At 46.7% G+C, this 25116-nt stretch overlaps 2 protein-coding genes across 2 annotated transcripts in view; one reads left to right on the top strand and one right to left on the bottom strand.

The window, feature by feature from the left end:
* LOC309378725 (uncharacterized protein) overlaps nt 1-25116 on the bottom strand; it is a 98191-nt gene that overhangs the window by 53497 nt on the left and 19578 nt on the right. The window contains exons 2-3 of the mRNA XM_081927341.1: nt 9565-9627; nt 8628-8800 (exon numbers count right to left, since the gene is read on the bottom strand). The gene's annotated coding sequence lies outside the window, so the exon portion shown is untranslated. The remainder of the gene's footprint in view (nt 1-8627; nt 8801-9564; nt 9628-25116) is intronic.
* Nucleotides 11306-25077, top strand: LOC309378670 (uncharacterized protein). Its single transcript, XM_081927181.1, has 6 exons — nt 11306-11381; nt 14648-15135; nt 15315-15396; nt 20778-20857; nt 21592-21718; nt 23023-25077. Exons 2-6 carry the CDS (start codon nt 14734-14736, stop codon nt 24195-24197), a joined length of 1866 nt encoding a protein of 621 aa, XP_081783307.1. The 5' UTR covers nt 11306-11381; nt 14648-14733; the 3' UTR covers nt 24198-25077.

The following is a 25116-nucleotide window of genomic DNA, read 5'->3' as shown; positions in this document are numbered from 1 at the left end:
AAACAAAATAGCTCCCCCTCCCAAGATACTGAGGTGCCCTGAGGACTGTGCGGGACCCCCAATCCTTGAAATGAAAAGGGGAGAGGCTCAGGAAAGTTTCAGGCGGGGAGGGGCAGCACAGGATCCAGAAGCTCCTTCTCGCTCGGATTCCGGGTTAGCGCCATCACCTAATGGCGGATTCCCTCCGAGCTCCGGAGGGAATCGGCTCAGTAGGAGACGGGTCCTGCCACGGCGGCGACGCAGGGACCCTCAGAAACCACAGGAGCTGAAGCCTGTGGACCTGGTGACTCGGCGGCCACCATCTGCGCCCTCCCCGACCCGAGAAGGAGCCTTTTTAAAGGCTTTGGAACGGGGGACGGAGAGAGGTGTGGTGCTGAGAGTCGACTGCTACTCCTACTGAGGGAAGCCGCATGCCATGGTCGGAGAGCGCTGACTTCTTCCTTTGAACATTTGGACCTAAAGTAAAAGCCCGTGAGTAATACGGAAATTGGATTTACAAAAGAAAGGGTTTTTTTGCTTGAATTCGGTACGATCGGGGAAGGCGCAAAGAGGAAGTCCATCTCCCCGCCTTGTAAACAATTTGAAGCAAGGACTAAATAACTAAGGTCGAAAGATCTCCTTCTTATTGGATAAAGTTATTAATTGCACGGATTGATAGTATAAGTAATTGTGCTGGAGGATAAGAGCTAACTTTGTGAGCTAAAGTGCCACCCCCCCCCCCCCCGGGACCCGGGAGTGATCTGCGAGAGGAGCCTGTTGAGGAGACACAGAAGATTTTGAAGCTGTCAAATTAGCTGTCAAAGTTGGAAAAAATAGAGAACTTTGTTTCTGATGTTCTTGCTGGTTACATTAGTTACAATATAGTTATAAATTGTTGAAAATAAAGAAGAACTGAAACAAATTAACTTGACTTTTGGGTTGGAAGTGGAAGGAATACTGAATAACCAGAATCCCTCTAGAGGGGGTTCAGGGACATTACAAGAATGGAAATAGGTCGGAAAATACTAGCTGATCTGGACGAGGTTGTTTTTCTCTTGGGAAAGTTGCGAAAGTTCCAAGAGCAAGGTCATGTTTTGTCTACAAGTGCCATAACTTTGAAGTCAACAGTAAATGAATCTACTGAGTTGGATAAGGACTTGATGTACAAAGCCCAGGCAGCTGAACAAGAAAAGAAATTTGAGAAAATTGAGGAAGTGGAGAAAGAGATATATGCTGAACAGGAGGAGCAGGAAGGAGGGGCTGTAATGCTGCAGGAGGCAAAGGAGAGCCGGAGGCCTGTCAAGATGGATATAAAAGAAAATAAGGATTGGATGATGAAAATTTGGTTTGAATTGAAGAATGAGGAATGGAAAGATCTCCTTTTGTGGAGATCTGAAGATCTATGGACTATAAATCTGATTAAGGTGGAAGTTGGAGCCTTTGGGACATTTGGACTTAAAAGGATTAAGAAACAAGATTTGAGCTCCACCTTTAAATATGGAGGTCTGGCTGGAAGGAATATGGACATTATAGGGATAGTGCCCCTCTGAGACTTGGTGTTTAATACAAAGGACTTTCAAAAAAACCGGCAGAGAGGAACTGAGAGAGATTTAAGGGCCTCAGACGTGAGGTTGCCAGGCTGATAGCAGATGGACTAATGGACAATGGTTTGGGGATCGAAACCGGGGAAGGGAGGGTTGGGTTTGGAAATCCAAAGGGTGTACAAATATATTTTGATTCTTTCTATTTTTTCCTTTTCTGTGTTGTTACTAGTATAAAAATGGGGAATTTATGGAAGGGAAATTGGGTCGATCTTAGAAAAAGCCTTTAAGTATAATGATTGATGTATATAAGTTAAAAGTTGATATATAAATTGAATTAAATATAACAACAAATTAAGGTTAAAAATTTAGGGATAAGAACTTGATGAACAAATATTTGGACATGGAATCCAAGAGGGGGAGACGAGGGGAAGTTGCGGAAAAAGGTCATTGAAAATAAGGACTGTAAATGTTGAATGATTTTTTCCCCTCTCATTATTATTATTATTATTATTTGAAACTCTAATAAATATCATTTAAAAAAAACAAAAAAACAGAAGCTCCTTCTCGCTCATTCCCCCCCCCCCATGAAGTTCCTTTAAGACCCCATGTTTCAGGGGAAAGGCTCACCTGCAGCGAAACAAAATGCAGCTGCCTTGGCCGAGTGGAGCCAGGCTGGGGGGCACTGTGGGGACCTCGGAAAGGTGCCCCTACAATAAATGTGCCGCCTCTGTCTGAGGCAGCCCTCCTTCTGAAACACCAAGAGAGTAAACGGACAGGAGAGGAGCAGAAAGCGGAGTCCCCTCAATATCAGTATTGGGACCTGTGGCTTTTCAACTTGTTCATAAATGATCTAGACTTAGGAGGGAGCAGGGAGGGGGCAAAGTTTGCTGATGGCAGTAAATTGGTCAGGGTTGTTCAAAGAAAGAGAGACTGCTAGGAGCTCCAAAAAGAGCTCTCCAAATGGGGTGAATGGGCAAAAAATACAGTTCATTGTCAATGAGATTAAAGTGATGTATGTTGGGGGGAAAAAATACCCCTGTTAATATCATATACAGGCTTATGGGGTCTGAAATGGATTTCCCTGTGTGCTCTAGGAGACCAGGGGAGAGGGGAGGTGGTCACAGCAGGAGGGGGAGTCTCTCTGGATGCTTCAGCAGCCGGCCTCCCCTGGGTCTCCTGCCCCCCCCCCGCTCCCTCTGAGCCTGAACTGCTCTCTGCCCCAGACTCTTCCTGCTCACCAAAACCTGTTTCCTCCTCAGCTTGCAACATCTCCCCTTCCATTCTGCTCCCTTTTCTCCCTCTATCTGCTCATCCCACCACCAGTCCACAGGATCTGAGCCTTCTTCCTTTGTGGGTCTCCCAGCTTTGCCTCCCCCTCCCCCCGCACCCAGCTGCTCCATGACAGCAAAGGCAGAAACAACAGTAAAATCAGTATGATGGTAATATGAACTGTGGTCCTCTGGTGGGAAAACTCCCTAGCAGCATGACTGAATAAAAACTTCTGGGACTATGGAAAAATACTATCTTCACAAACCCCAGAATACGCAGGAGCTCTGGGGTTCCCTTAAGTGGTTCATGACTGAAGATGGGCCCATCAGGAGATTTCCCTGGTCCCTGCAGTCCCTCCACTCCCCTCTTGCAATTAGGCTTGGGGGGAAATCTTACATTAAATTACAGTATTATAAGTTTTCTTCAGAATGCTTAGGAGGCAGGGATGAAGTTTGGGTGAAGAAGCAGTGCTTGGAGATCATGCGGTGGGGTGTGTGTGACAGAGTTTGGTGCAAAAACCGTCTTGCATGCTTGAGTAGAGCAACTCCAGGGCATGAGCCAAGTATCGGCAGGGTAGGGGCCACGTGCAGAGCAAGTCCCACACTAAGGTCAAAAACACAGACAGAGGCAGGAGGACGTCTTCAATAATAGTTTACTGAGCTTTCAAAGCATACAGTTCTCACTGGGTCCCCAGTGAGGCACAAAATTTAGCTCCTGAGAGCAAATCCAGTTTCAGCAGTAAAATCATACAGCACACAGGATTTCTAAGTCAGGCACACAAACCAGCAGAAAGGAGCAAGGGAGGAAAAAGGCTGGAAGGACACAGGGCAATGGAGGGTGTGTTTCGCTTCCTGTTGCCTGGGAAGAAAGTCAGCAACTCAGCATCTGCAGGGACTTCACGAAGAAAAGCTTTCTGCCGGCTGCTTCCAGGCAAATGAGCATCCCAGAAACACACACTGTGATCTGTGGGGTGTTGCCATATCAATTGTTTTTGGAAGGTTATCACAATGTGGTCTAGAAACCAGTTTGGACAATATATCGCAAAGCCCTAATCCTCACTGACCACCAGCAATCCAGATAAACCCTCTCCCCTTCTCTATCAAAAGGCACTTTACATCTTAGATTATAATCACATTGTTTGACATTGCCTTCAATATCTCTGTACTATAGAGTTTTACACATAAATACCAGAACTTCAAATAAACAGTATGTGTTAAAGACTGATTTCCTCCTGAGTTCATTGCTGTGAAGAAAAGAGTGGACTCTGAGAGGAAGACGTCCCACACTCCATACATCTAAATGGGTTCTCCCATGTGAGAATCCCTGGCTGTTCCTTAAACACTCCTTTGTAAATAAAGCACTTTTTGCAATCTTTTAATTTAAACTGCTTCTCCTCTTTGAGTTTGTTGATGGTTTGTAGGGTTTCAAGTACTAAAGTTCTTCCTATCCATGAGTCTGTTGATTTACAACTTCCACTAGGACTGAAGCTCTATCTACTTTCCTGATATTTATAAGGTTTTTGTTTTCTGTGAGTTTGTTGACATAAATCAAGGGTTTCACTCTGACTGAAGCTCCTTCTACAGTCCATACCTTTAAATGGTTTATCCCGTGTGAGTCTGTTGATGTTGTCTAAGGTGTCCATTAACCCTAAAGCTCTTTCCACACACCATACATTTATATGGTTTCTCCCCTGTGTGAATCCGCTGATGTCTTCTAAGTGTTCCATTATCACAAAAGCTCTTTCCGCACTCCAAACATTTAAATGGTTTCTCCCCTGTGTGTGTCGGTTGATGTATATTGAGGTGTCCACTCCGACTAAAGCTCTTTCCACACTCCATACATTTATACGGTTTCTCCCCTGTGTGAATCCGCTGATGTCTTCTAAGTGTTCCATTAACACTAAAACTCTTTCCGCACTCCATGCATTTAAATGGTTTCTCCCCTGTGTGAGTCCGTTGATGTATTCTAAGGTGTCCAAACTGACTGAAACACTTTCCACACACTATACATTTAAATGGTTTCTCCCCTGTGTGTGTTCGTCGATGTAAATGGAGACTTGAATTGTCACTGAAGCTCTTTCCGCACTCCATACATTTGAATGGTTTCTCCCCTGTGTGAATCCGTTGATGTGTTCTAAGGTGTGCACTCTGACTGAAACACTTTCCACAATCCATGCATTTAAATCGTTTTTTACTAATGTGAGTCTCTTCATGTGTTCTAAGGGTTCCACCAAATCTGAAATTCTTTCCACACTCCATACATTTATATGGTTTTTCACCCGTGTGAGTCCGTTGGTGTAATTTAAGGTTTCCAATCTGACTGAAGCTCTTTCCACACTCCATGCATTTGAATGGTTTCTCTCCTGTGTGAGTCCGTTGATGTGTTCTAAGGTGCGAGGTTTGACTGAAGCTCTTTCCACACTCCATGCATTTAAATGGTTTCTCTCCTGTGTGAGTCCGTTGATGTGTTCTAAGGTGCGCAGTTTGACTGAAGCTCTTTCCACACTCTCTGCATTGAAATTGTTTCTTGCTCATGTGAGTCTGGTGATGTTTTCCACTATCAGTGAAACTTTTTTCACTCCCCATACCTTTAAATGGTTTCTCCCCTGTTTGAGTTCATTGATGTTACATATGTGTGCTCATTCAGTGAAGCATAGTCCACATTTCACGCTTTTTAATGGCTATCCCTTATGAAACAAAAGGTTCCCCATCTCCCGGAATTCTGACTGTCTTCTCCATCTCCTTCTTCAGAGAGGAAATCCTGTTTGGGTTTCAAGGAAGAGAAGAAAGGGGAAGATACCACATCAAACGCCATTAGCAGCTTTTCTTATTTCAACATTTCCTATATTCCCCCGCCTCTTACCCATGTTCCCAGTTTTTAGGAAATGAAGATGCAATGATGTCAAATGATAGTAATGGATCAGCAACCTTTCATGATCCTCAATCATCGTTAATAAAGCAGCATGATCTAATCAATTGTTTCCTCACAAGGAAAGGCAGCTGCTCTCTGTCCAAGAAACACTCCTCTCTTTCTCTGGTTCATCATTCCTTTGGACATTCCCCATTCTCTGCATCATAATCCTCCATCCACCTCTAGATCTTCATGAATCACCTGCACAGTCCCATTGGCCTCAGGAGGTCCATATGAACCCTTTTTGTGAGACCCAGGTCTACATCTTCTCCAGGGACTGTGGTCTGGGTCAGTCAGAGAATTAGTGACCAGGCTTGGTGCTTGGGGTCAGCTGAATGGGTGCTCAGGGAAGCTCCTGTTCTTGGAGATAGACCTCCATCTACATGCCTCACATTGAATGGAGAGAGCAGGAGAAGCAGAAGGAAAGCAGCTGGCAAATGGGAAACACCCCACCCCAATGGTTCTTTATAATAATGATGTGCTGCCTGATCTCGAGCCCCTCTTCTGACGCAGGACTATCCTTTTCTGGCACTGAAAAAGCTGGATATTAAAGGCAAAGAAATAACTGTACTTAGTGGAAACTTCAGCCTTGAATATATGGTATTGATTCATTGATGGCCTGAAGTTGTGTTATCTCTGGAGACAAGAATTTATTCCTGATTTGTCTTAAGTATCATAGTTATAGGATGTCTTGGGGTGTTAGGGGAGCGGTAGTACCTTTGGTGGGGGAAATGTCATGCACCTTCTGGGGTAATTTATCCACCATTGGTCCCCACCCTGCACTCAGCTCTCACCTGTGGCTTCAAGAAGCTGTCAGCATGCAACAGGGGTTCAAGCAACGGTTTCCACCGGCCGGCTAAACCAGGTGAGGATAGTTGATGGGTCTCAAATCCTTGGTGGGTTGCGGAATTCTGTTGCAGGTGAAGAAAGGCCTGGTGGATGGAGAGGAGGAGAACAACAGTGAATCCCACAGTCAAGAAGACAGATTCTGCACATCCTGCAGAGGAAAGGGAAGGGAGCCCATGGAGAAGGAAAACTCTGGTCCTAATCTTTTGCTGCCTTATGACTTATCTTCAGGAGAAGAAAAGGCTATGGAGGAAAACCTTACACAAATCTTGAGTGGAGTCTCTAAGATGCTTGGATAGTGCCCTGCACACCTCCTTCCAGCAACTCCTGCAGCCGAGCTGGTGCCTAACGTACTGCTCTGCTGAGAAGGGGGTCTTGTTGTCTAGGCAGCCCAGGACCCCCAAACACACTGCCCAGGCTTCCATTGCTGCTAACACAGCAGTTTCAGGCGGAGAAATCAGCTCAGACCTGTGTATCAAAGTCTCTCTGATGTGGAGCAAGGGAAACAGAAATACTACTTACATCATACGGCACTGCAAAAGTATTCAAAGTATTTAAAGTGTCATAGTTGTATTTTTCAGGCATGGAAAATATTGATCTAATGTAGAGAGATCAATCATTCCTGGTCTATTGCTTCAAGAAGGTTCTGGTGGTTTTACTCTGTGTGATTCAAAGTGGTGTTTTCTCTAGCTGGAACATTTTAGCTGATAAGGGAGTTTCCTTTCTGCTGAGAGCAGGTGGTGGGATAAGTTGTTATGAGATTATGATGAACCTTCCTTGTGTTTGGGAACGAGATGAAGCTGGTTTATATTGGAGTGAGCCAGGCTTGTTATCCTGTCCCAATGTTACTCTGACACTGAATTGTTTATAAATTACAGTATTGAAAGGCGCCTGGTCCCACTTCCTATTCTGCTATTTCTCTACTCTGCTTGTGTGTGTCTTACTTGAGTGCTAGATTCAGGCAGGTAGCCGTATTGGTCTGACGCAGTCGAAATTAATAAAAAAGGAATTTCAGAAATAAACTTGAAAGAGAAGTTGCTGAATTACAACTTATTACTAAACTGAAAACTATGGAGAGACCTGGTCTGAATAGAGATATTGGATTCTTGTCTCATTACACACACTAAAGCTATTTTTGGTCATCTGCATACTATCCCATGCTTTTTCCTGTAGGACCAATTGCAGTCTTTAGCAGTCGTCAACAGTTTTACCATACCCATCTCCTACTACCCTTTTGAGAAAAACCCCACCCCACCCTCCCACCATATATAAGAGTCTGGTGACTTCTGTTTCAGTGTATCTGAAGAAGTTTGCATGCACACCAAAGGTTATGCCCAGGACAATCTTAGTTGGTCTCTAATGAGCTACTGGGCAATTCTTTTTATTTACTTGAGTGCTCTTTTGGTATGCCAAGTTAGGTTTTTATTTAAGTTAGGTCTTAGTTATGTTTTGGATCCAGTTATGCTTCTTTGCATTCAGTATTAAATTTATTTGCTGAATAAAATTTTTGCTGCCTCTGAGGATTTTTTCCTACTCTGCTAATTATACGTCAGACTTGCTCTGGAGGTCATTATGGAGGAGCAAGATCTGCTAGCTAAAGCCTTCAACAGCCTCAGCCCTGTAGACCTGAAGGAGCGTCTCCACCCCCATGGCTCAGTCTGGACACTGAGGTCCTCTTCCGAGGGTCTTCTGCTGGTTCCTTCCTTGCGAGAAGCGAAGTTACAGGGAAGCAGGCAGAGGGCAAGGAAATGGGCAACTACCTGACATTTGGAAGACAGCTGAAGGCAGCCCTGTATCGGGAGGTTTTGAATGTTTGATGTTTTACTGTCTTTTATATGTGCTGTAACCTGCCCAGAGTGTCTGTGGAAACCCAACCAGATGGGCAGGATATAAATAGTAGAACCATTCTTATCATCTTGTGTGTGTTTTTTGTAGTTATTTTGGAATTCGTACTGCAATATCAGCTCACGAAATGTTATGGGTGGAGAAAATCAAAGGGTTGCCATAAATTATAATCCCACGCACAAACTCTCATTCACACACAGTCTGTAAATTTGGAGGGAGGGTCACACACCTCACTTGTGCTAATACTGGCAGTCTTTGGCCTGTATAGGCACACCCAGTGTGTAGATCCTCCAGCCACAGGCACTGTCTACCATGAAAATGGGTCCTTTGACTGGGAAGATTCATGCAATTGCTATCATCAGATGCTGAAGGATTGTATCTCAGCTTGTCAGTCACTCTGACACTGCCTACAAAGAATAAGAGGAACAGAAATGCTTTTGAGGTGCAACTTCTATATCAGCCCTGAGAGCCATTCCATGGACTCTGCACCCCTGTTTCTGATGACAGGTGTACATTATCCTCATCCTCAGTGGAAAAGACAATGAGAGAGAGGAAGGAAGGGGTGGGGGGACTGGACTCCCCACTTTCCAGGGATCCCTCTCTGGTCGTCTTGAGGAGGTGGCCGATTCCTGGGTGGGAGGGAGAAGCCAAGGCGGCCCCTCCGAAGATCCCCAGCTTGCACCACGATGGAGACGTCTCCCCAAAGACTGGTTTCCTATCTCTCCCTCCCCCAATGCTGCACTTCCCTTCCCCAGGGTTGCTCCCCCTCCCCACTTCATCGATTCTCTCCCTCTTTCCCAGAATCTCCCCTGCACCCAGAGGCCCCCACCCCTTGGCCCGGCTCACCCCTCGCCCTGCGACCCCCATTTCTCCGTCCAGAAGGGACCCCCAAGACGAGCAGGGGAGGGACGGGGGTCTCTATCCAGGCGTCCCTCACTCCCTTTCATGGCCCACCTCTATCCGCGCGGAACCCACAGCGCCCCAGGGATGCCTGCGCTGTGAAAATGGGGCGAGGGCGCTTCGCTGGGATCCCCTGCCAAGGCACCCAAAGGGCCAAGGAAAGCCCCCTTCGCAGCACGCGCGCAGGGATCCAGGCCCCACGGAAGGCGCTTGGGGGAGATGGCGGGGGTCTCTGGGTCCTTCTCTCCCCTCCCCCCCGCGACCCCTTTACCTCTTTGTCCTCGCTCCCGATTCTCCTTTCCTTTCCTGCAACATCCACGGAGGGGGGGGGGACCTGCCGCCCCTCCTTCCCTTTCCGAAAGCGCGCCCCCTAGAGCTATGGAGCAGAGCAGCAATCCGGCGTAGAAGCTCCACTTGCGGGAGAAGCAAGTAGTTTGAGAGGGGGGCTCTCTCCCGTCATTCCGGAAACAGAAGCCGGATTGCGGGGAGGAGGAGCAGAAGGAAAAGGTGCGACATACCGGTGGGGGGGGGGTTGATGGTTTCGGGGGCGGCGTGAAAGCAAGTTGTGACGGGAAGCGAGGGAAAGAATTGTTTTCCCCCTCCCCTCTTACTTGGAGAGCGCGGGAGGGACTGATCCAGGCAATCCAGCTGAAAAGTGGGGTCCCCCCCTACAATGTTTACATCGCAAAATCCTTCCCTCCCCCCCGCCCCCCACCCCACGCCATGATCTTAGATCCATTCCATGTTTTTGGTATTTGTGCACATTGAGCAGGGGGTTGGTCTCTGTGACTCCTGTGTTACGGAAAAAATAGGGCTTGGGCTTTTGCACACACACACAAACACCTCCCCCCCCCAACACAATTCCTCCCTTGTGTCTCCGTCAGAGGTAACACAATGCGGCCAGGAAGAAAGCAAGGCAGCTGTTGATCTGTTTGCAGGCAGAGCCCCCCCCCCCATGCAAGGAGTGAAGCAGCCCAGAACTAAAGCGCGTTCAATTTATACACCCTCAGATAGTCGCCCCCCCCGTCACAGAGAGAGCACCCCAAAAACATCCCCGGCTGCGCCACAAAGTGAGTTGTACCTGGAAATCAGATCAGACTCCGAGTTCGTGTTTTGGCAACATGACAAGTCTGTCCATCGGGATGCCTGAGGATTCCTGCTCCCTGCTTTTTCCTGGCCAGCCTGAGAGATCATCGGAAAGGGCGGATTTCTTGACTCCAGAATCCATCACCGCAGACCCGTTTCATTCAACCATAGAGATCTGCTCTTTGGAACAGTCTGCTTGCATCATGTGGATCATCAATGGATCATCAATGATGTCATACCCATCTCACGGAGGGGGGGGGCTCAGGAAGAATCTCCTGCCACGTGACTGGGGGAGTCTGGGGTCAGACAGGGCTGCTGTTTTGCTCTCCTTACTATTTCAGCTCAGGTTTTCCTGGCAGAAGTTACATTTCATCAAGAAATAGGTGGATTCATTGAGGAAACGGGGCTACGCGAAAGCATCCGTTGTAAAGAAGCAAACGTGTATACTTTGTAACCACCCAGTGAGTTGTGTTGCAAACAAAGGCCATTTGCAGAAAGGCTCCTATTGTATCACCAGCGGTTACATGCCGGAGTTTTGGTCTTTTCGCGGAAATGTTTTCCTCGGGCTGAGACCATTTAGGGCTTTCAAGGTCAGCAGCAACACTTTGAATGGCGATCAGAAACGGATCTAGAGCCAGTGAGGATTTCTTAGGACGCGTGTTCAGAGGCCAGCTGTTAGGGGGCCGTTCAGTGCTGTCCAAAACTGAATGTATCCCTTGCCGGAAGTAATCCATAAACCTCTCCTCCTCCGCCTTCTCGGGATGCCATTGGTGCGCGATGCTCCGGCTCTCGGGAGAGGGAGAGGCGTGAGTTGGGTGCGCTCGGCTTGCCGAGGGTTAAACGGAAACGAGCTGGAATCCTAGACAGGAAAGTAAGACGGGGGGGGGGAGGTTCCCCCAGAGCGAAAGCCCAACCCCTCCCTTTCCTGCAAGAAGTCGGGCGTGTGGGGGTCCCGTTGGTTCTGCTCTGCAGAGGCTGTTTGGGGGCGCCTGCTGGGATCCGGTGAGTCTCCTCTTTCCCAGGACAGGGCCCATGGGGAGGGAGGGGGGTCCCAGCGCTGCATGGCGAGAGGGGGGCAAGTCAGGGCGCGGAGGGGCGCAGGAGGGCGGCAGCTCTGCTCTTCCTTTGCATGGATGCGCTGCTGACCCCTTGGATCCAGGAGCGGGGAAATGCATGCAGAGAAACCCCATTCAGATGTATGGATCAGTCCCCTTGTATAACAGAGGTTGGCCGCGGATGGAAACACTCGGACATGAAATATACCATGGTCCCTAAAACCTCACCTGTGCAAGCAAGGAAGGAAGGAATGCAGAGAAGCGAAAGCGCTTCCTCTTGCAGGGCAGAGTAAACCTGTGGAACTCCCTCCCACAAGAGGCAGAGGCCACCAATCAAGGTGGCGTTCAAAGAGGAGGAGGCCAATCCGTGGAGGAGGAAGAGGAGGAGAGGGAGATGGGGGAATCCTCTGCCCTGTCTCCCGCATAGGAGGCAGCCCTCTGGCCTGATCCTGCAGGGCTCATTTTCTCCTCCAGTGCTTAGTGGTGGGATGCAGCCAAGGAATTGGGGGCAAATGGCAGGCCCCCAGCTGTGCTGGGCCATCTCCAGGCCTTGGATCAGCATGAAACTGTGACTGAGCTTCAGCAGTCTTCAGTCTTCAGCTGGGCACGCACACTCAGCAGAGTAAACGCACAACAGAAGTGGCTGGAGAGGCATATGTGAGCAGATTTGCAAGCAGTTTATTCAGCATACATCAGGAGAAATGAATCATGTCTGCTCTCCTTCATGTCCAAAGCAAGACAGCATAAACAAAATCTATACAGTGGTACCTCGGGTTAAGTACTTAATTCGTTCTGGAGGTCCGCACTTAACCTGAAACTGTTCTTTTTTTTAAAAAATAAATTTTTATTGATTTTAACAACGTAAAGAATAACAACATAACCAGGAAAAGAAGAAGAAAAAACATACAAACAAACATACACGACTTCCCCAAACCTTCCCTTCACTGCACCCTTATTTTTAAAATAGCTTTTAGCAATCCTTCTTTCAATTTTAATGAGACAACTTTCTATAAATTTTCTTAAGTTTAAACTTTAACAGCTATAATTCTCTAATTTCATAACCCTTGACATCTTAACATTCCGAAATTTTACAAAAGTTCTTAAGATAAACTTTAAATTTTTTCCAGTCCTCTTCCACCGTCTCTCTCCTCTGATCACGGATTCTGCCGGTCATCTCTGCTAGTCCCATAAATTCAATCACCTTGGTCTGCCATTCTTCCAGAGTAGGTAGTTCTTGAGTCTTCCAATACTTTGCTAGAAGAATTCTTGCTGCCGTGGTTGCATACATAAAAAAGGTTCTGTCTTTCTTTGGAATCGTTTGGTCGACCATGCCCAGAAGAAAGGCCTCCGGCTTCTTTACAAATGTCCACTTTAGGACCTTCTTAATTTCATTATAGATCATTTCTTAACCTGAAACTGTTCTTGACCTGAGGCACCACTTTAGCTAATGAGGCCTCCTGCTGCTGCCATACCGCCGGAGCACGATTTCTGTTCTCATCCTGAAGCAAAGGACTTAACCTGAGGTAATATTTCTGGGTTAGCGGTGTCTGTAACCTGAAGCGTCTGTAACCTGAGGTACCACTGTACACAAAGAGAAGTTCCCAGCAAGCTGTGCTGGAGTGTAAACAGGCATGTGACACACAACAGTCTTGCCTGTCCCTTAAGGTGGAACGGAAATATTCTAACACTTAGTTCCTCCAGATGCAAGTGTGGCCTCTGAGATTGCTGGGGGTTGGACTAGATGATCCTTGGGGTGCCATCCACCTCTATAGTTCCATGAAAGCACCACTGGAGGTCTCACAAGCCAAAGCATCCAGAGCAGGAGAGGTCCTGCTGGAAAGGAAACAACCAGTGCAACGGTTTTTAAAACAGGAATCCAATGTGTTTGTTGTGGGGGGGCTCAGTGGGGAGGGGTAGACCCATGGATGCCGCCTTGATCTCCTTGGACAAAGAGGTGGGAGAGAAATGCCATTCATAAAGAGAGGCAGCCCAGCCAATCATCTGGCTGCTGTGTTTTGGACCAGTTCCAGAGTCGCCTTCAAGGCAGTTCCACCATCCCATCTGATGCAGAACAGAGAGGACCAGGGCCATGTCCTCTCTGTCCCAAAAGGTCTGTGGGGTGGGGAACTAGCCTGAGCTGGACATGGGCCTCAAGCGACCATGATGGACCCAGGAGTGTCCTCAAGTATTCATGACTGGGGCGCGGGCATGTTAAGCAATGTAACATCATCATTAATCGTAGTTCCCTGCCCATCACCCGAATTTCCAAGAGCAGATTACAAAATTTAAAAAACAGCAATAAGAACAGTTGAAAACACATTACACGCATAGAAAGGCGAGTCCCACTTTATTTGCTTTTGAGTGTTGTTGTCCTTTGACCCCACCCACATGTCATTTGGCCCTCAGGAGTTAGCCAGATAAGGGAATAAATGGGCCCTGAAATGGGTTTGGGCAAGAGAGCAACTCTTGAGGAACCCTGAGTTAGGACCTCCACTATAATCCAATGCTCAGATAACACTCAGTACAAATGAGTCACTTGTCAATCACAGTTCTGACTTCATTCCTTGACTGAAAACTCTGAAAGGCAGGAGCAACCAGGCTGATTCATCTCTCAGAAAGACCAGCAGTTCCCTGCACATTTTGCACGGCCACTTTCCCTCTAAGAGGGCTGGAGACTTACCATATTTTTCTCTCCATAAGACACACTTTTTCCCTCCTAAAAATGGGAAATGTGTGTGCGTCTTATGGAGCGAATGCAGGCGGGAGGCAGGCGGGAAACGCCCCCCAAAGCCACACACACACGCTCCGCATGGCTCTTGCGGGCTCTTCCCCAAGGAGGGAGTGATACGGCCAGTCAGTCCCTTCTCCCTCCTCACAGAAAAGCCCCCAGGAGCCGTGCACCCTTTAAAGAGCATGCGGAAAAGGAGCGCTGAGCAGAGCCTGGGGTGCATACAGGCTCTGCTCAGAGCTCCCTTTAAAAATATTTTTTTTCTTGCATCCCCTTCTAAAAACTAGGTGCGCCTTATGCTCAGGTGCATTTCATGGAGCGGGAAATACGTTTTCCTTCTCCTTTCTAAAGAAACCTCAAGAGTCTGGGTTGTGGTGCAGTCCAGAGCTGGCTCTTCCAAGACTCATACATACTTCCTCACGGAACATCTTTCTTTTCCAGGCAATAGGTCAGTTTTGTAACAAAACAATGTATTTGCTTTGTAGAATTTGCAAGGACCTGTAATTCGGACAGACAGAGCTTGGCAGAAGATCAAGGGATTCTCTCTCTTGGAGGCTTCCTGAGAGCACAGATGGATGAGCCAGACTCAGCTGGCCCTGAAGCAGGAAGAGGCCATGCCATCAGAACTGGGAGCAGTGGGGGATTCTGGGGGAAAACTGTGCTGAAGATCCTGGGTGAGGAGGACACTCTCCGCTCAGAGGTGCAGAGCCAGCAGTTCAGGCAGTTCTGCTTCCAGGAGACCAAAGGACCTCGAGAGCTTTGCTGCCGACTCTACAACCTTTACCATCAATGGCTGAAGCCAGAAAGGCACACGAAAGCTGAGATGCTGGACCTGGTGATCTTGGAGCACTTCCTGGCTGTCCTTCCACTGGAGATGGAGAACTGGGTGAGGGAATGCGGAGCAGAGACCAGTTCCCAGGCAGTGGCCCTGGCCGAAGGTTTCCTCCTGAGTCAAGCAGAGGAGAGAAAGCAGGTGAGAGAGACTTTCCTCTGGATACTCCCAAGGGGCTCCGAACGTGAGTGAGGGTATCTGAAAATTCTCCATCCTTTTTTTGGAAAGCAGCCATTGAATGCTATCAGATTGCCCTTCAGTTTTTGCCTCTGTCATTCCTTTTCTAAAGATTCTGTTTTGAATCTTTGTTGCTATTTCAGAGACAGGATCTGTTTGCAGAAATGGGCCCAGATTCCTCTGAGACCAAAAGGACTCCGCTGGACACCAAAGAGAGGCTGCTGGGTAAGGAAGGAGTCCGTTCTCCGTTTGGTCCCTTTCTGTGGATATCAAAACGAATCCATGGGTTCTTGTCTTTTTTTGGGGGGGGGGGGGGAGACACTTGGGGCCAAGAGCACCAATCATGGAACTTTGAAGTGTCAGGCATAGCCCTATTGGCTTTAGCCCAAACGTAGCAGAGTTTTCCTGCACAGCGAAGAAGCTAGTTGCGGCAGTAATGACTAGTCAGCTAGACTCAGAATAACTATTTACAGGATTTATTAAAAAGGAGAAAATAAAACCAGCAGAGTTTCTGCATACAAATAAAAGCAAAATAAATCCTCTCTTTCTCTCTCTCTCAAAACCATACACAGCACTTCTACTCCTAACACACCTCACTCAAACTGAGCTAGCATTCCTAGATAACAGAGTTGAGTGCTGGTCGTTAACCAATCAGAGTAAGCAGTTTCTAGGTCAAGCTGACCTGGGCTTTCTGCCAAGAGTAAATTGACACTGCCTTGAGTTAATTGTTTGAAGCCAGAATCTGCAAGTTTCCCATGAGAATCAATTAACAGAAACTGAACACCCCCTCACAGATTCTGCTGGACAATTAACATCAAATACACCTATGTAGAAGATCATTTTTCCAGCAAACCTAAACCCTTGCACATTCGCTTGTTCTTTACCTTTGCCAATGGTTTAGTTAACACATCTGCTACATTTTCTTCACTTGATACATAAGTACAGGTGATTATATTGTCTTGTACACAGCAACGCACATTTTGGTATTTTACAGAGATATGTTTAGAACGTGATTTGAAACCCTCTGTTTTACTTAAAGTTATACAAGCTTGATTATCAATGTAAACTTGTACTGGTTCTCCACAATTTACATTTAAATCTGCTAACAAATGCTTGAAATAAATCACCTCGTTGCACAATTCACTCAATGCGGCGTACTCTGATTCCGTTGATGACACACTTACAACGTCTTGCTTGCGTGACCGCCAGCTGATTAAAGCTCCACCGACCATTATGACCAGTCCTGTGACAGATTTTCTATCCGGCAAATTTCCCCAGTCACTATCACAGAAGCAACTCAACATTTCATCCTCTGAAGAATTTAATTGTAACATATAGCCAATTGTCTGTTTGAGGTATCTCAGAACTTGTTTTACCCCTTTCCAGGCATTTAGTGTGGGTTTTGAGACCAATCTACTTAATATGCCTACTGCATAACTAATATCAGGTCTGGACCACTGTGCTAGATACAATAAACTTCCAATTACAGAGTGATATACATCAGGATGTTCAAATTCAGGACTCTCATCTGTATGAAGTGTTTTTATGAAACCTGGATCCATAGGCACCAGTGCCCCTTTGCAATCCTGCATGCTGTATGTAGTCAGTAGTTGTTTAATTTTGTTCTGCTGACTAATTAGGCAGCTGCCATCTTGGGCCCAGCACACTTCCAACCCTAGATATGTCCTAACCGGGCCTAAGTCTTTCACTTTGAACTTACTGGACAATTGTTTGGCAAACCTCTTAGTTTGTTTATCTGTTTTGCAGGCATACAATACATCATCTACATAGATCAGACAAAACTCTTGATCACTGCCTGTACCACGTACATAAACACAATTGTCAGCTGTACTCTGCTTGAAACCAAATGACACTAAGGCCTCATGGAAACATTTGTTCCAAGATCTTGCAGCCTGTTTGAGACCATATAGAGCTTTGTTTAATTTTAACACTCTATTGGAACCTGTCTCATAACCAGGCGGTTCGGCTAGATACAGGTCTTCTGATATTGATGCATGTAAATATGCAGTCTGGATATCAAAATGGTTTAACAGGAGTTTTCTCTTTGCTCCAAGCGTTAGAATCAGCCTTATACTGTCCGCCTTAGCAGTAGGGGAAAAAGTCTCGTCATAATCTTTTCCAGGCCTCTGAGAGTATCCTTGTGCCACTAAACGAGCTTTGTATTTGTACTCTCCTGTCACCAGAGGTTTAAGTTTGTACATCCACCTGCAGCCTACAATCTTTGCCCCCTCAGGCGCTGCTACTGGTGTAAAAACCTTGTGCTCATTCAGAGAGGACAGCTCTTCCTCCATTGCCTGTTTCCAGAGCTCTGCCTCCTCTTTTGGTAACTTTAACACCTCCTGAAAACGCTTGGGTTCTGCAATCACACTAAAAACATTTGCAGTATCAGGAGAAAAACGCACCGGAGGCACTCCTTTGTTTTGTCTTTTAGATCTTCTGGGAGAATTTTTTTCTTCTGACCCACTTTCCTCCTCAGAACTACGACCTCTCTTTTGTTGCTTAGCAACTGGTCTCTGGCTAACTCCACTTTCTTGAGAGCTCTTATCTGAACTTTCCTCCCCCTCAGACTCTGACTCCCTGTGTCTACCTTCAGAGTCATGAAGCTCCTGGGAAGGTTCAAACCAAACCTCAGTATTGGCATGTAGTCTCTCCCAGCCACTATGTTCACAAAAACTGGCATTCCTGGAGATCACAATGCCATTTGTCCCTTCAGCAAAGCGGAAACCTTTTCCCAGCTCCTGGTAACCCACAAACACTAACTGTTTGGTCTTAGGATCTCCCTTCTTTCTCATTTGTTTTGGAATTAATACCCAGGCTTTTGATCCAAACACATGCAAATGGTCAATTTTGGGTTTTTTCTGAAACAATTTAAAGTACGGGGTTGTACCTATTGTTTGATGAAAAAGCCTATTTTGGAGATAACACGCGGTGAGCATGCTCTCCCCCCAATAAGACATGGGCAAATCAGCATCATCAAGCATGGCAAACATCATATTTTGTAAAGATCTGTTTTTTCGCTCTGCAACGCCATTCTCCTCTGGGGAAAAAGCGTTCGTTTTTCTATGCCCGATGCCACGCTTTTGTAACCAATCTCTAAAAGCATTTGACATAAATTCGCCACCTCTGTCCGTCTGAATCCTTTTAAGTTTAGTGGACAGAAATCTTTCCACAGATGCCACCCAGCCTTTAAACTTAGTGAACACGTCACCCTTATTCTTCATGGGAAAAACCCAAGAATAACGTGTGGCGTCATCCACAATTGTTAGTGAAAAACGCGATCCACCCCTGCTTACAGCAAATGAACCAATTACATCCATGTGAACCAGCTGTAGCGGTGACTCACTAACTCTGTCACTTCTGGGGTAAGAGACTCTGTGGGTTTTAACCTTTTTACAAACATTACAATCAAGGTACTTGTTACAACTCTTTAAATCAACCCCATCAGCCAATTCAGACATTTTTAGTACACTTTTCCAGCAAGCATGCCCCATTTTCCTATGCAATAAGTGCACACAGTTGTCATGTATAGCTTTGTTATTCACTGCAGGCTGAGATTTACTGACTACTGCTGCAGCTTGAGATCCTGCTTTAAGCCAAAACAAGCCTCCCTCTGACTTAGCAGTGCCTAAAATCTCACCAGCCTTCTTAATGATGCAACTGTCTCCTTCAAAATATACTTTAAACCCAGCTTTTAGCAAACAATCTACAGACATCAGATTGCTCCTTAATGAAGGCACACACAGTACATTTTGCAGACATTCACGAAGACAAGGAACAAAAACTGCACCCCCCGAAATCACTTCGGAAGTACTTCCATCTGCTAGAGCCACCTGGCTGCGCTGTGCTGAGTTCTTGGAAACAAACAAGTCATCTGAGTTTACGATGTGGCGAGATGCTCCCGAATCGACCACCCAGACCTCTTGTTTCTCATCAGCAATCTTGACCTCGCCGGTCACCAGCTGAGCCGACTGTTTTCGTTTGAAGAATTTCTTTTTCCACTGCTGCTGCTGATCTCGTCTCTGCTCCTGCACCGGCAACTGAGACTTGACCAACTCCGGACACTGTCGTTTTAGATGCGCTGAAGACCCACATCGGAAACAACGCCTAACAGCAAACGCTGACTCCTCACCGGTACGCTGCTTTTGCTTCACCTCTGGCACGGCATGAGAACTCCTTCCAAACCGCCTGCCTGTAGAAGCCTCTGCAGCAAACGACCTTTCTTGCCTCTTCTGCCATTCTTCAATCAAATGCCCAGTAACGTAACTGACGGATAAATCACGCTCCTGCATGCCTTCTAGAGACAAAACTAAATTTTCCCAGCTTTCCGGGAGAGAACTCAAAATAATAGCCACCTTCTCCTGCTGGTCTAACGCACAGTCTCTTTCCTGTAGCGCAGTAAACTTTAACTGTAAACTGTGTAGGTGTTCCTGCATTGTAACCCCAGGCTGTAACATTGCCTTGTACAATGCCTTGCGAATGAACAGCTTGGAAACCGCTGTCTCACGCACATGGAGTTCTTTAAGTGCTCGCCACACACCTCTAGCTGTCTTGATTCCCCTCACATACGGCAACTGGGAATCTTCCAGCCCCAAGACAATTGTGGCCCTTGCTCTTTGGTCTTTATCAAGGTCTTCATCATCAGGCTTCACAGGAAACTTACTCACCACTTGCCAGAGACGATCCCTCTGCAGCACTGCCTGCATGCGTTCCGACCACAGCAAGTAATTGGAGTCATTCAGACGCTCAAAAGCCATCTGAACTGGTTGTGAGGCCATCTTGAGAGCGATGTCCCTGGAACCCGGAACCAGCTACTCACGACCACCGAGAGAGAGAACAGGAACCACAGCACCCAGCACTCACACGCTGCAGCTGTTGTCCTTCTGTCCGCTGCGTCACCAGCTCACCACGGTCAGGAACCAGCCAGGAACAACAACTTCTGGAACTACTGGAACCAACGCCGTTGATGCTGACACTACCGCAACTCAGGCTGGCAGCACAATGCCCATAACCTCATGGAACTTTGAAGTGTCAGGCATAGCCCTATTGGCTTTAGCCCAAACGTAGCAGAGTTTTCCTGCACAGCGAAGAAGCTAGTTGCGGCAGTAATGACTAGTCAGCTAGACTCAGAATAACTATTTACAGGATTTATTAAAAAGGAGAAAATAAAACCAGCAGAGTTTCTGCATACAAATAAAAGCAAAATAAATCCTCTCTTTCTCTCTCTCTCAAAACCATACACAGCACTTCTACTCCTAACACACCTCACTCAAACTGAGCTAGCATTCCTAGATAACAGAGTTGAGTGCTGGTCGTTAACCAATCAGAGTAAGCAGTTTCTAGGTCAAGCTGACCTGGGCTTTCTGCCAAGAGTAAATTGACACTGCCTTGAGTTAATTGTTTGAAGCCAGAATCTGCAAGTTTCCCATGAGAATCAATTAACAGAAACTGAACAACCAAGGAGGGAGATGTATTTTTAACCCAACTAAATTATGAAATGGGTCCAAATGTCCAGATGCACTCAGAAGGTGAGACTTTTTGGAGAGCAGCTGCACTCCTGGCTTCCCACTTACCTTTGTCTCTTGCAGGTGACCAGATGATGCCAGCAAGACCTCCTCTTCCATCTATTCCTGGTGGGGAAGAAGCAACGGCTGTGGAAGCAGCTCAGGTAGAGGGAGGGAGCCCTGTGGGGAAGGTGACTGGGGGGGGCAGCCAGGGTGCCTCTGGCCCCCAAAGAATCTCTCTCCTCCTCTTGGCTTCTGTCCAAGCTGCTCTGAAGGAATCTTTGTCAAGGGCAGCCTAGACAGAAGCCAAGAGGCTGGGAATGCCATTCGAGAAACTTAATGTGCTGAGAATAAGGAACAGCCACCTTGCCTTAACTCACCTTCTGTAGGTCAGTAAGATAATTCATAAGTCACGGTTGTTTTATTTCTAGAGTTATCATTGAATGCTAAAATAGACTTCTAAGCAGTTCAAAAAGCCTAAAAAACAGTTCCCAGGATTCACCTATCCTTTTACATCAGTTGCACAAAGGGGCTTTCCCCCCTTTCTCCTCCCCCCATGCACTTCTTGAAGTTGTCTTTAGGGCATCAGAAGGGTCTCCCCCCCCCCCCGAAGAACAAGACATGGGTAGCAGAGAGGGAATCCTTCCATCTGGCACAGACAGAAGGATTTCCAGAACACAATGAAGAGTTCCTTCCATTTACACAAAGATTAATGTCCATCACTAAATCACACAAGAAAAGAATTCCACTGAGACATTAAAAGCAGCACCCACAATCAAAACGTGCAGCAGGACGGTCCCATTGAAACAAAACACCATTTAATGAGCAGAAAGAAACAGCAATGTGTAGCGGATAATCTTTATGCTCTCTAAAGAGGACCTCTTCATTTCTCTCTTAGGGTCCAGTGTGCTTTGAAGATGTCACTGTTCATTTCACAGACGAGGAATGGGCATTGCTGGATCCTGACCAGAGAGCTCTGCATAAGGAAGTCATGGAGGAGAATCATGGGATCATGGCCTCTCTCAGTAAGGCTCCCTTTTGGATCCTAATCTCTCTTTGGAAATTCCATGCATATCTCTCTATGATAAGGCTCCCTGGTTTCGATGGAGGTCAACAGGGCCACTTGCAGCATCTAGGATTCTAATACCCCCAAAATTGACCTTAAATGAAGGGCTATCAGCATGTTTTGACCGTGGACATGATGAAGCCAGCATAGACCTTGCTGAGAATGGAATGGGAACATGCTAGGAATTTGAGGTTAGGAAAGCACATCTTTGTTTGACACTGTCCAGCCTTGTATTGCCCAAAATCTTCCTGACACAGAGCTTGTGGAAGGCATTGAGGGGTTGTTTCTGATGGTTGTAATTGCCCACAATTCACTTCACAAAGCAGCTTGCTCAACACACAATCCTGATAGACCTTCATCTTGGTATTGGTTAGCATCCCATTCACCCATACAGTGGTCCCTCGGGTTACAGACACTTCAGGTTACAGACGCTTCAGGTTACAGACTCTGCTAACCCAGAAATAGTACCTCGGGTTAAGAACTTTGCTTCAGGGTGAGAACAGAAATCATGCAGCAGTGGCACGGCGTCAACGGGAGGCCTCATTAGCTAAAGAGATACCTCAGGTTAAGAAGAGTTTCAGGTTAAGAACAGACCCTCAGAACGAATTAAGTTCTTAACCAGAGGTACCACTGTACTCTTTTGGAGAGGTGAGCCATTGCCGGAACTGCCTCGCCAGTACACTTGTCCAGGTCAGGATCAATGAAGAAGTTGTTGGTTTCTTAGGTAGACAAAATCATGCACCACCTCCAGCGGCTGAAACTCGCATGGTTCTAGGCGCATTTTGCAACAGGGAATGTCATAGACACGAGCAGTTTCCGAGCTCTGCTCGCAGAACCTAAGATTTCGGATTAAAACTGCAGAGTGGAAGGAAAGGAGGACCTTTTTCTACCTCCCCACTTCCAGCTACTCTTTGAAGACTGAAGGAGAGACCTCCTTTAAAAATCAGGGGGGTGGGCAGGGGAAGGACTAGACCATGTGATAAATGAACATATTATTTTAGCTGCTGCTCATTCCTTTTCAGCTGTGTTTTTTTCTCATAAGAGAGTGCATATGGACATTCCATTTTTTAGCCCAAAACCTAGGTTTAAGGTCCTCTTTATGTTATAGCTGTCCTATCTCTGTTTCTAACACTGACCACCTCTAGTGTGTGGTCAGCAGTGTTGATGCATGGAATTCTTCCTCTATCAAAAGGTTAGTGATCAATATTCAATACAGTGGCACTCCATTTCTTCCTGCAGCTCTAATCCATTTCTTCATTGCAGGTGGTGATGATTTGGAAATTGAGAGCGAGGACACCCATGACAGAATCCACACAGTGGAGAAGCCATTGCCACTCTTGGAGTGTGGAGAGAGCTTCAGTCAAAGCTCCCATTCGACTACCCACCGAAGAAATGCTATTGAGAAGAAACCCTCTCAGTTCTCTGAATGGGGGGGAACTCTCTGTTGGAATGAAAGCTTCACTTCACAGGAAATAATTCCCACAGGGGAGGACCCACTGAAATACTTGGAATGTGGAAAGAGCTTCTGTACGAGTGCACATCTCATTTCACATCAAATAACTCACAGCAGGGAGAAACCCTATCAGGGCTTGGATTGTAGGCAAAGCTTTAATACAAGCACAACCTTCCATAAACACCAGAGAATTCACAGGGGGGAGAAGCCATTTCAATGCCAACAGTGTGGAAAGAGCTTCAGTCAGAGCACCCATCTCACAGCCCATCAAATAATTCATACAGGTGAGAAACCCTATCAGTGCTCGGAATGTGGGCGGAGCTTTAATCACAGGGCGAATCTCACGGCCCATCAAAGAATTCACAGTGGTGAGAAACCCTATCAGTGCTCAGAATGTGGGAAGAGTTTCACTGTGAGCTCCGGTCTCACTTCCCACCAAAGAATTCATACTGGGGAGAAACCCTATCAATGTGTGAATTGTGGAAACAGCTTCAGTCAGAAGGCAAGTCTCATTTCCCATCAAAGAATTCACAGTGGTGAGAAACCCTATCAGTGCTTGGAATGTGGGAAGAGCTTCAGTCGGAAGCAAAATCTCACTTCCCATCAAAGAATTCACACTGGTGAGAAACCCTATCAGTGCTCGGAATGTGGAAAGAGTTACTGCCACAGAGCCAATCTCACTTCCCACCAAAGAATTCACAGTGCTTGGAACGTGGAAAGAGCTTCTGTAAAAGCGCCCATCTCGCTACCCATCAAAGCATTCATACCGGGGAGAAATCCTATCAATGATTGGATTGTGGAAAGAGTTTCCTCCAGAGAGCCGATCTCACTTCCCACCAAAGAATTCACACAGGGGGGAAACCATATCAGTGCTTGGAATGTGGAAAGACCTTTAGTCACCGTACCAATCTCATGGCACACCCAAGAATTCACAGTGGTGAGAAACCATAGCAGCGCTCCCAATGTGGGAAGAGCTTCAATGTGAGCTCCGGTCTCGCTTCCCATCAAAGAATTCACAGTGGTGAGAAAAAATACCAGTGTTTGGAATGTGGAAAGGGTTTCCGCCAGAAAGCCAATCTCACTTCCCACCAAAGAATTCACACAGGGGAGAAACCCTATCAGTGCTTGGAATGTGGGAGGAGCTTCAGTCAGAAGCAAAGTCTCCCTTCCCATCAAAGAATTCACAGTGGTGAGAAACCATATCAGTGCTTGGAATGTGAAAAGAGCTTCGGTAAGAGGACCAAGCTCATGGCCCATCAAAGAATTCATTCAGGGGAGAATCATAGAATTTTAGACCTGCAGGAGACCCCTGGGTCGTCTAGTCCACTGCAGGACTCTCAACTAAAGCTTCCATGACACATTGCCTTCAAACTTCACCTTACAACCTCCAAGGAAGGAGAGTCCACAACTTTCCAAGGGCGTCTCTAATTTGAAGCCATTGGTTTGGGTCCCAGCCTCCAGAGCTAGTGAAAACAAGCTTGTTCAATCTTCCACCTGACAGCCCTTCCTGTTCCTCAGAAGGCTTGGTTTCCCAACGCTTAATTGTCTTGCTCACCCCCCTCTGCACACCTTCCAGCTTGTCAAAATCCTTCTTAAACTGGGGCACCCAGAACCGGACACAGGACTCCAGGTGTGGTCTGAACAAGGCAGAAGAAAGTGGGGCTGTTACTTCTCTTGAGCTGGACACTTGAGTTCTTTGGATGCAGCCTAGAATAAGAGCCTATTTTGCTGCTGCATCATACTGTTGACTCATGGTAGTCTAAGACCCCAGGTCTTTTCCACATGTACTACTGGCAAGCCCGGTATCCCCCATCTTATATTTGTGCAGCTGATTCTTCTTGCCTAAGAGCAGAATCTTACCTTTCTGCTTAGTGAAATTTATTGGATGCCTTGATATACCTACC

This window comes from Podarcis melisellensis (genome assembly GCF_964234715.1).
Source record: "Podarcis melisellensis genome assembly, chromosome: 10".
In the NCBI taxonomy this organism is placed as follows: Eukaryota; Metazoa; Chordata; class Lepidosauria; order Squamata; family Lacertidae; genus Podarcis; species Podarcis melisellensis.
The sequence above is the reverse complement of the archived record's forward strand: the minus strand, read 5'-3'. Positions and strand labels throughout refer to the sequence as shown.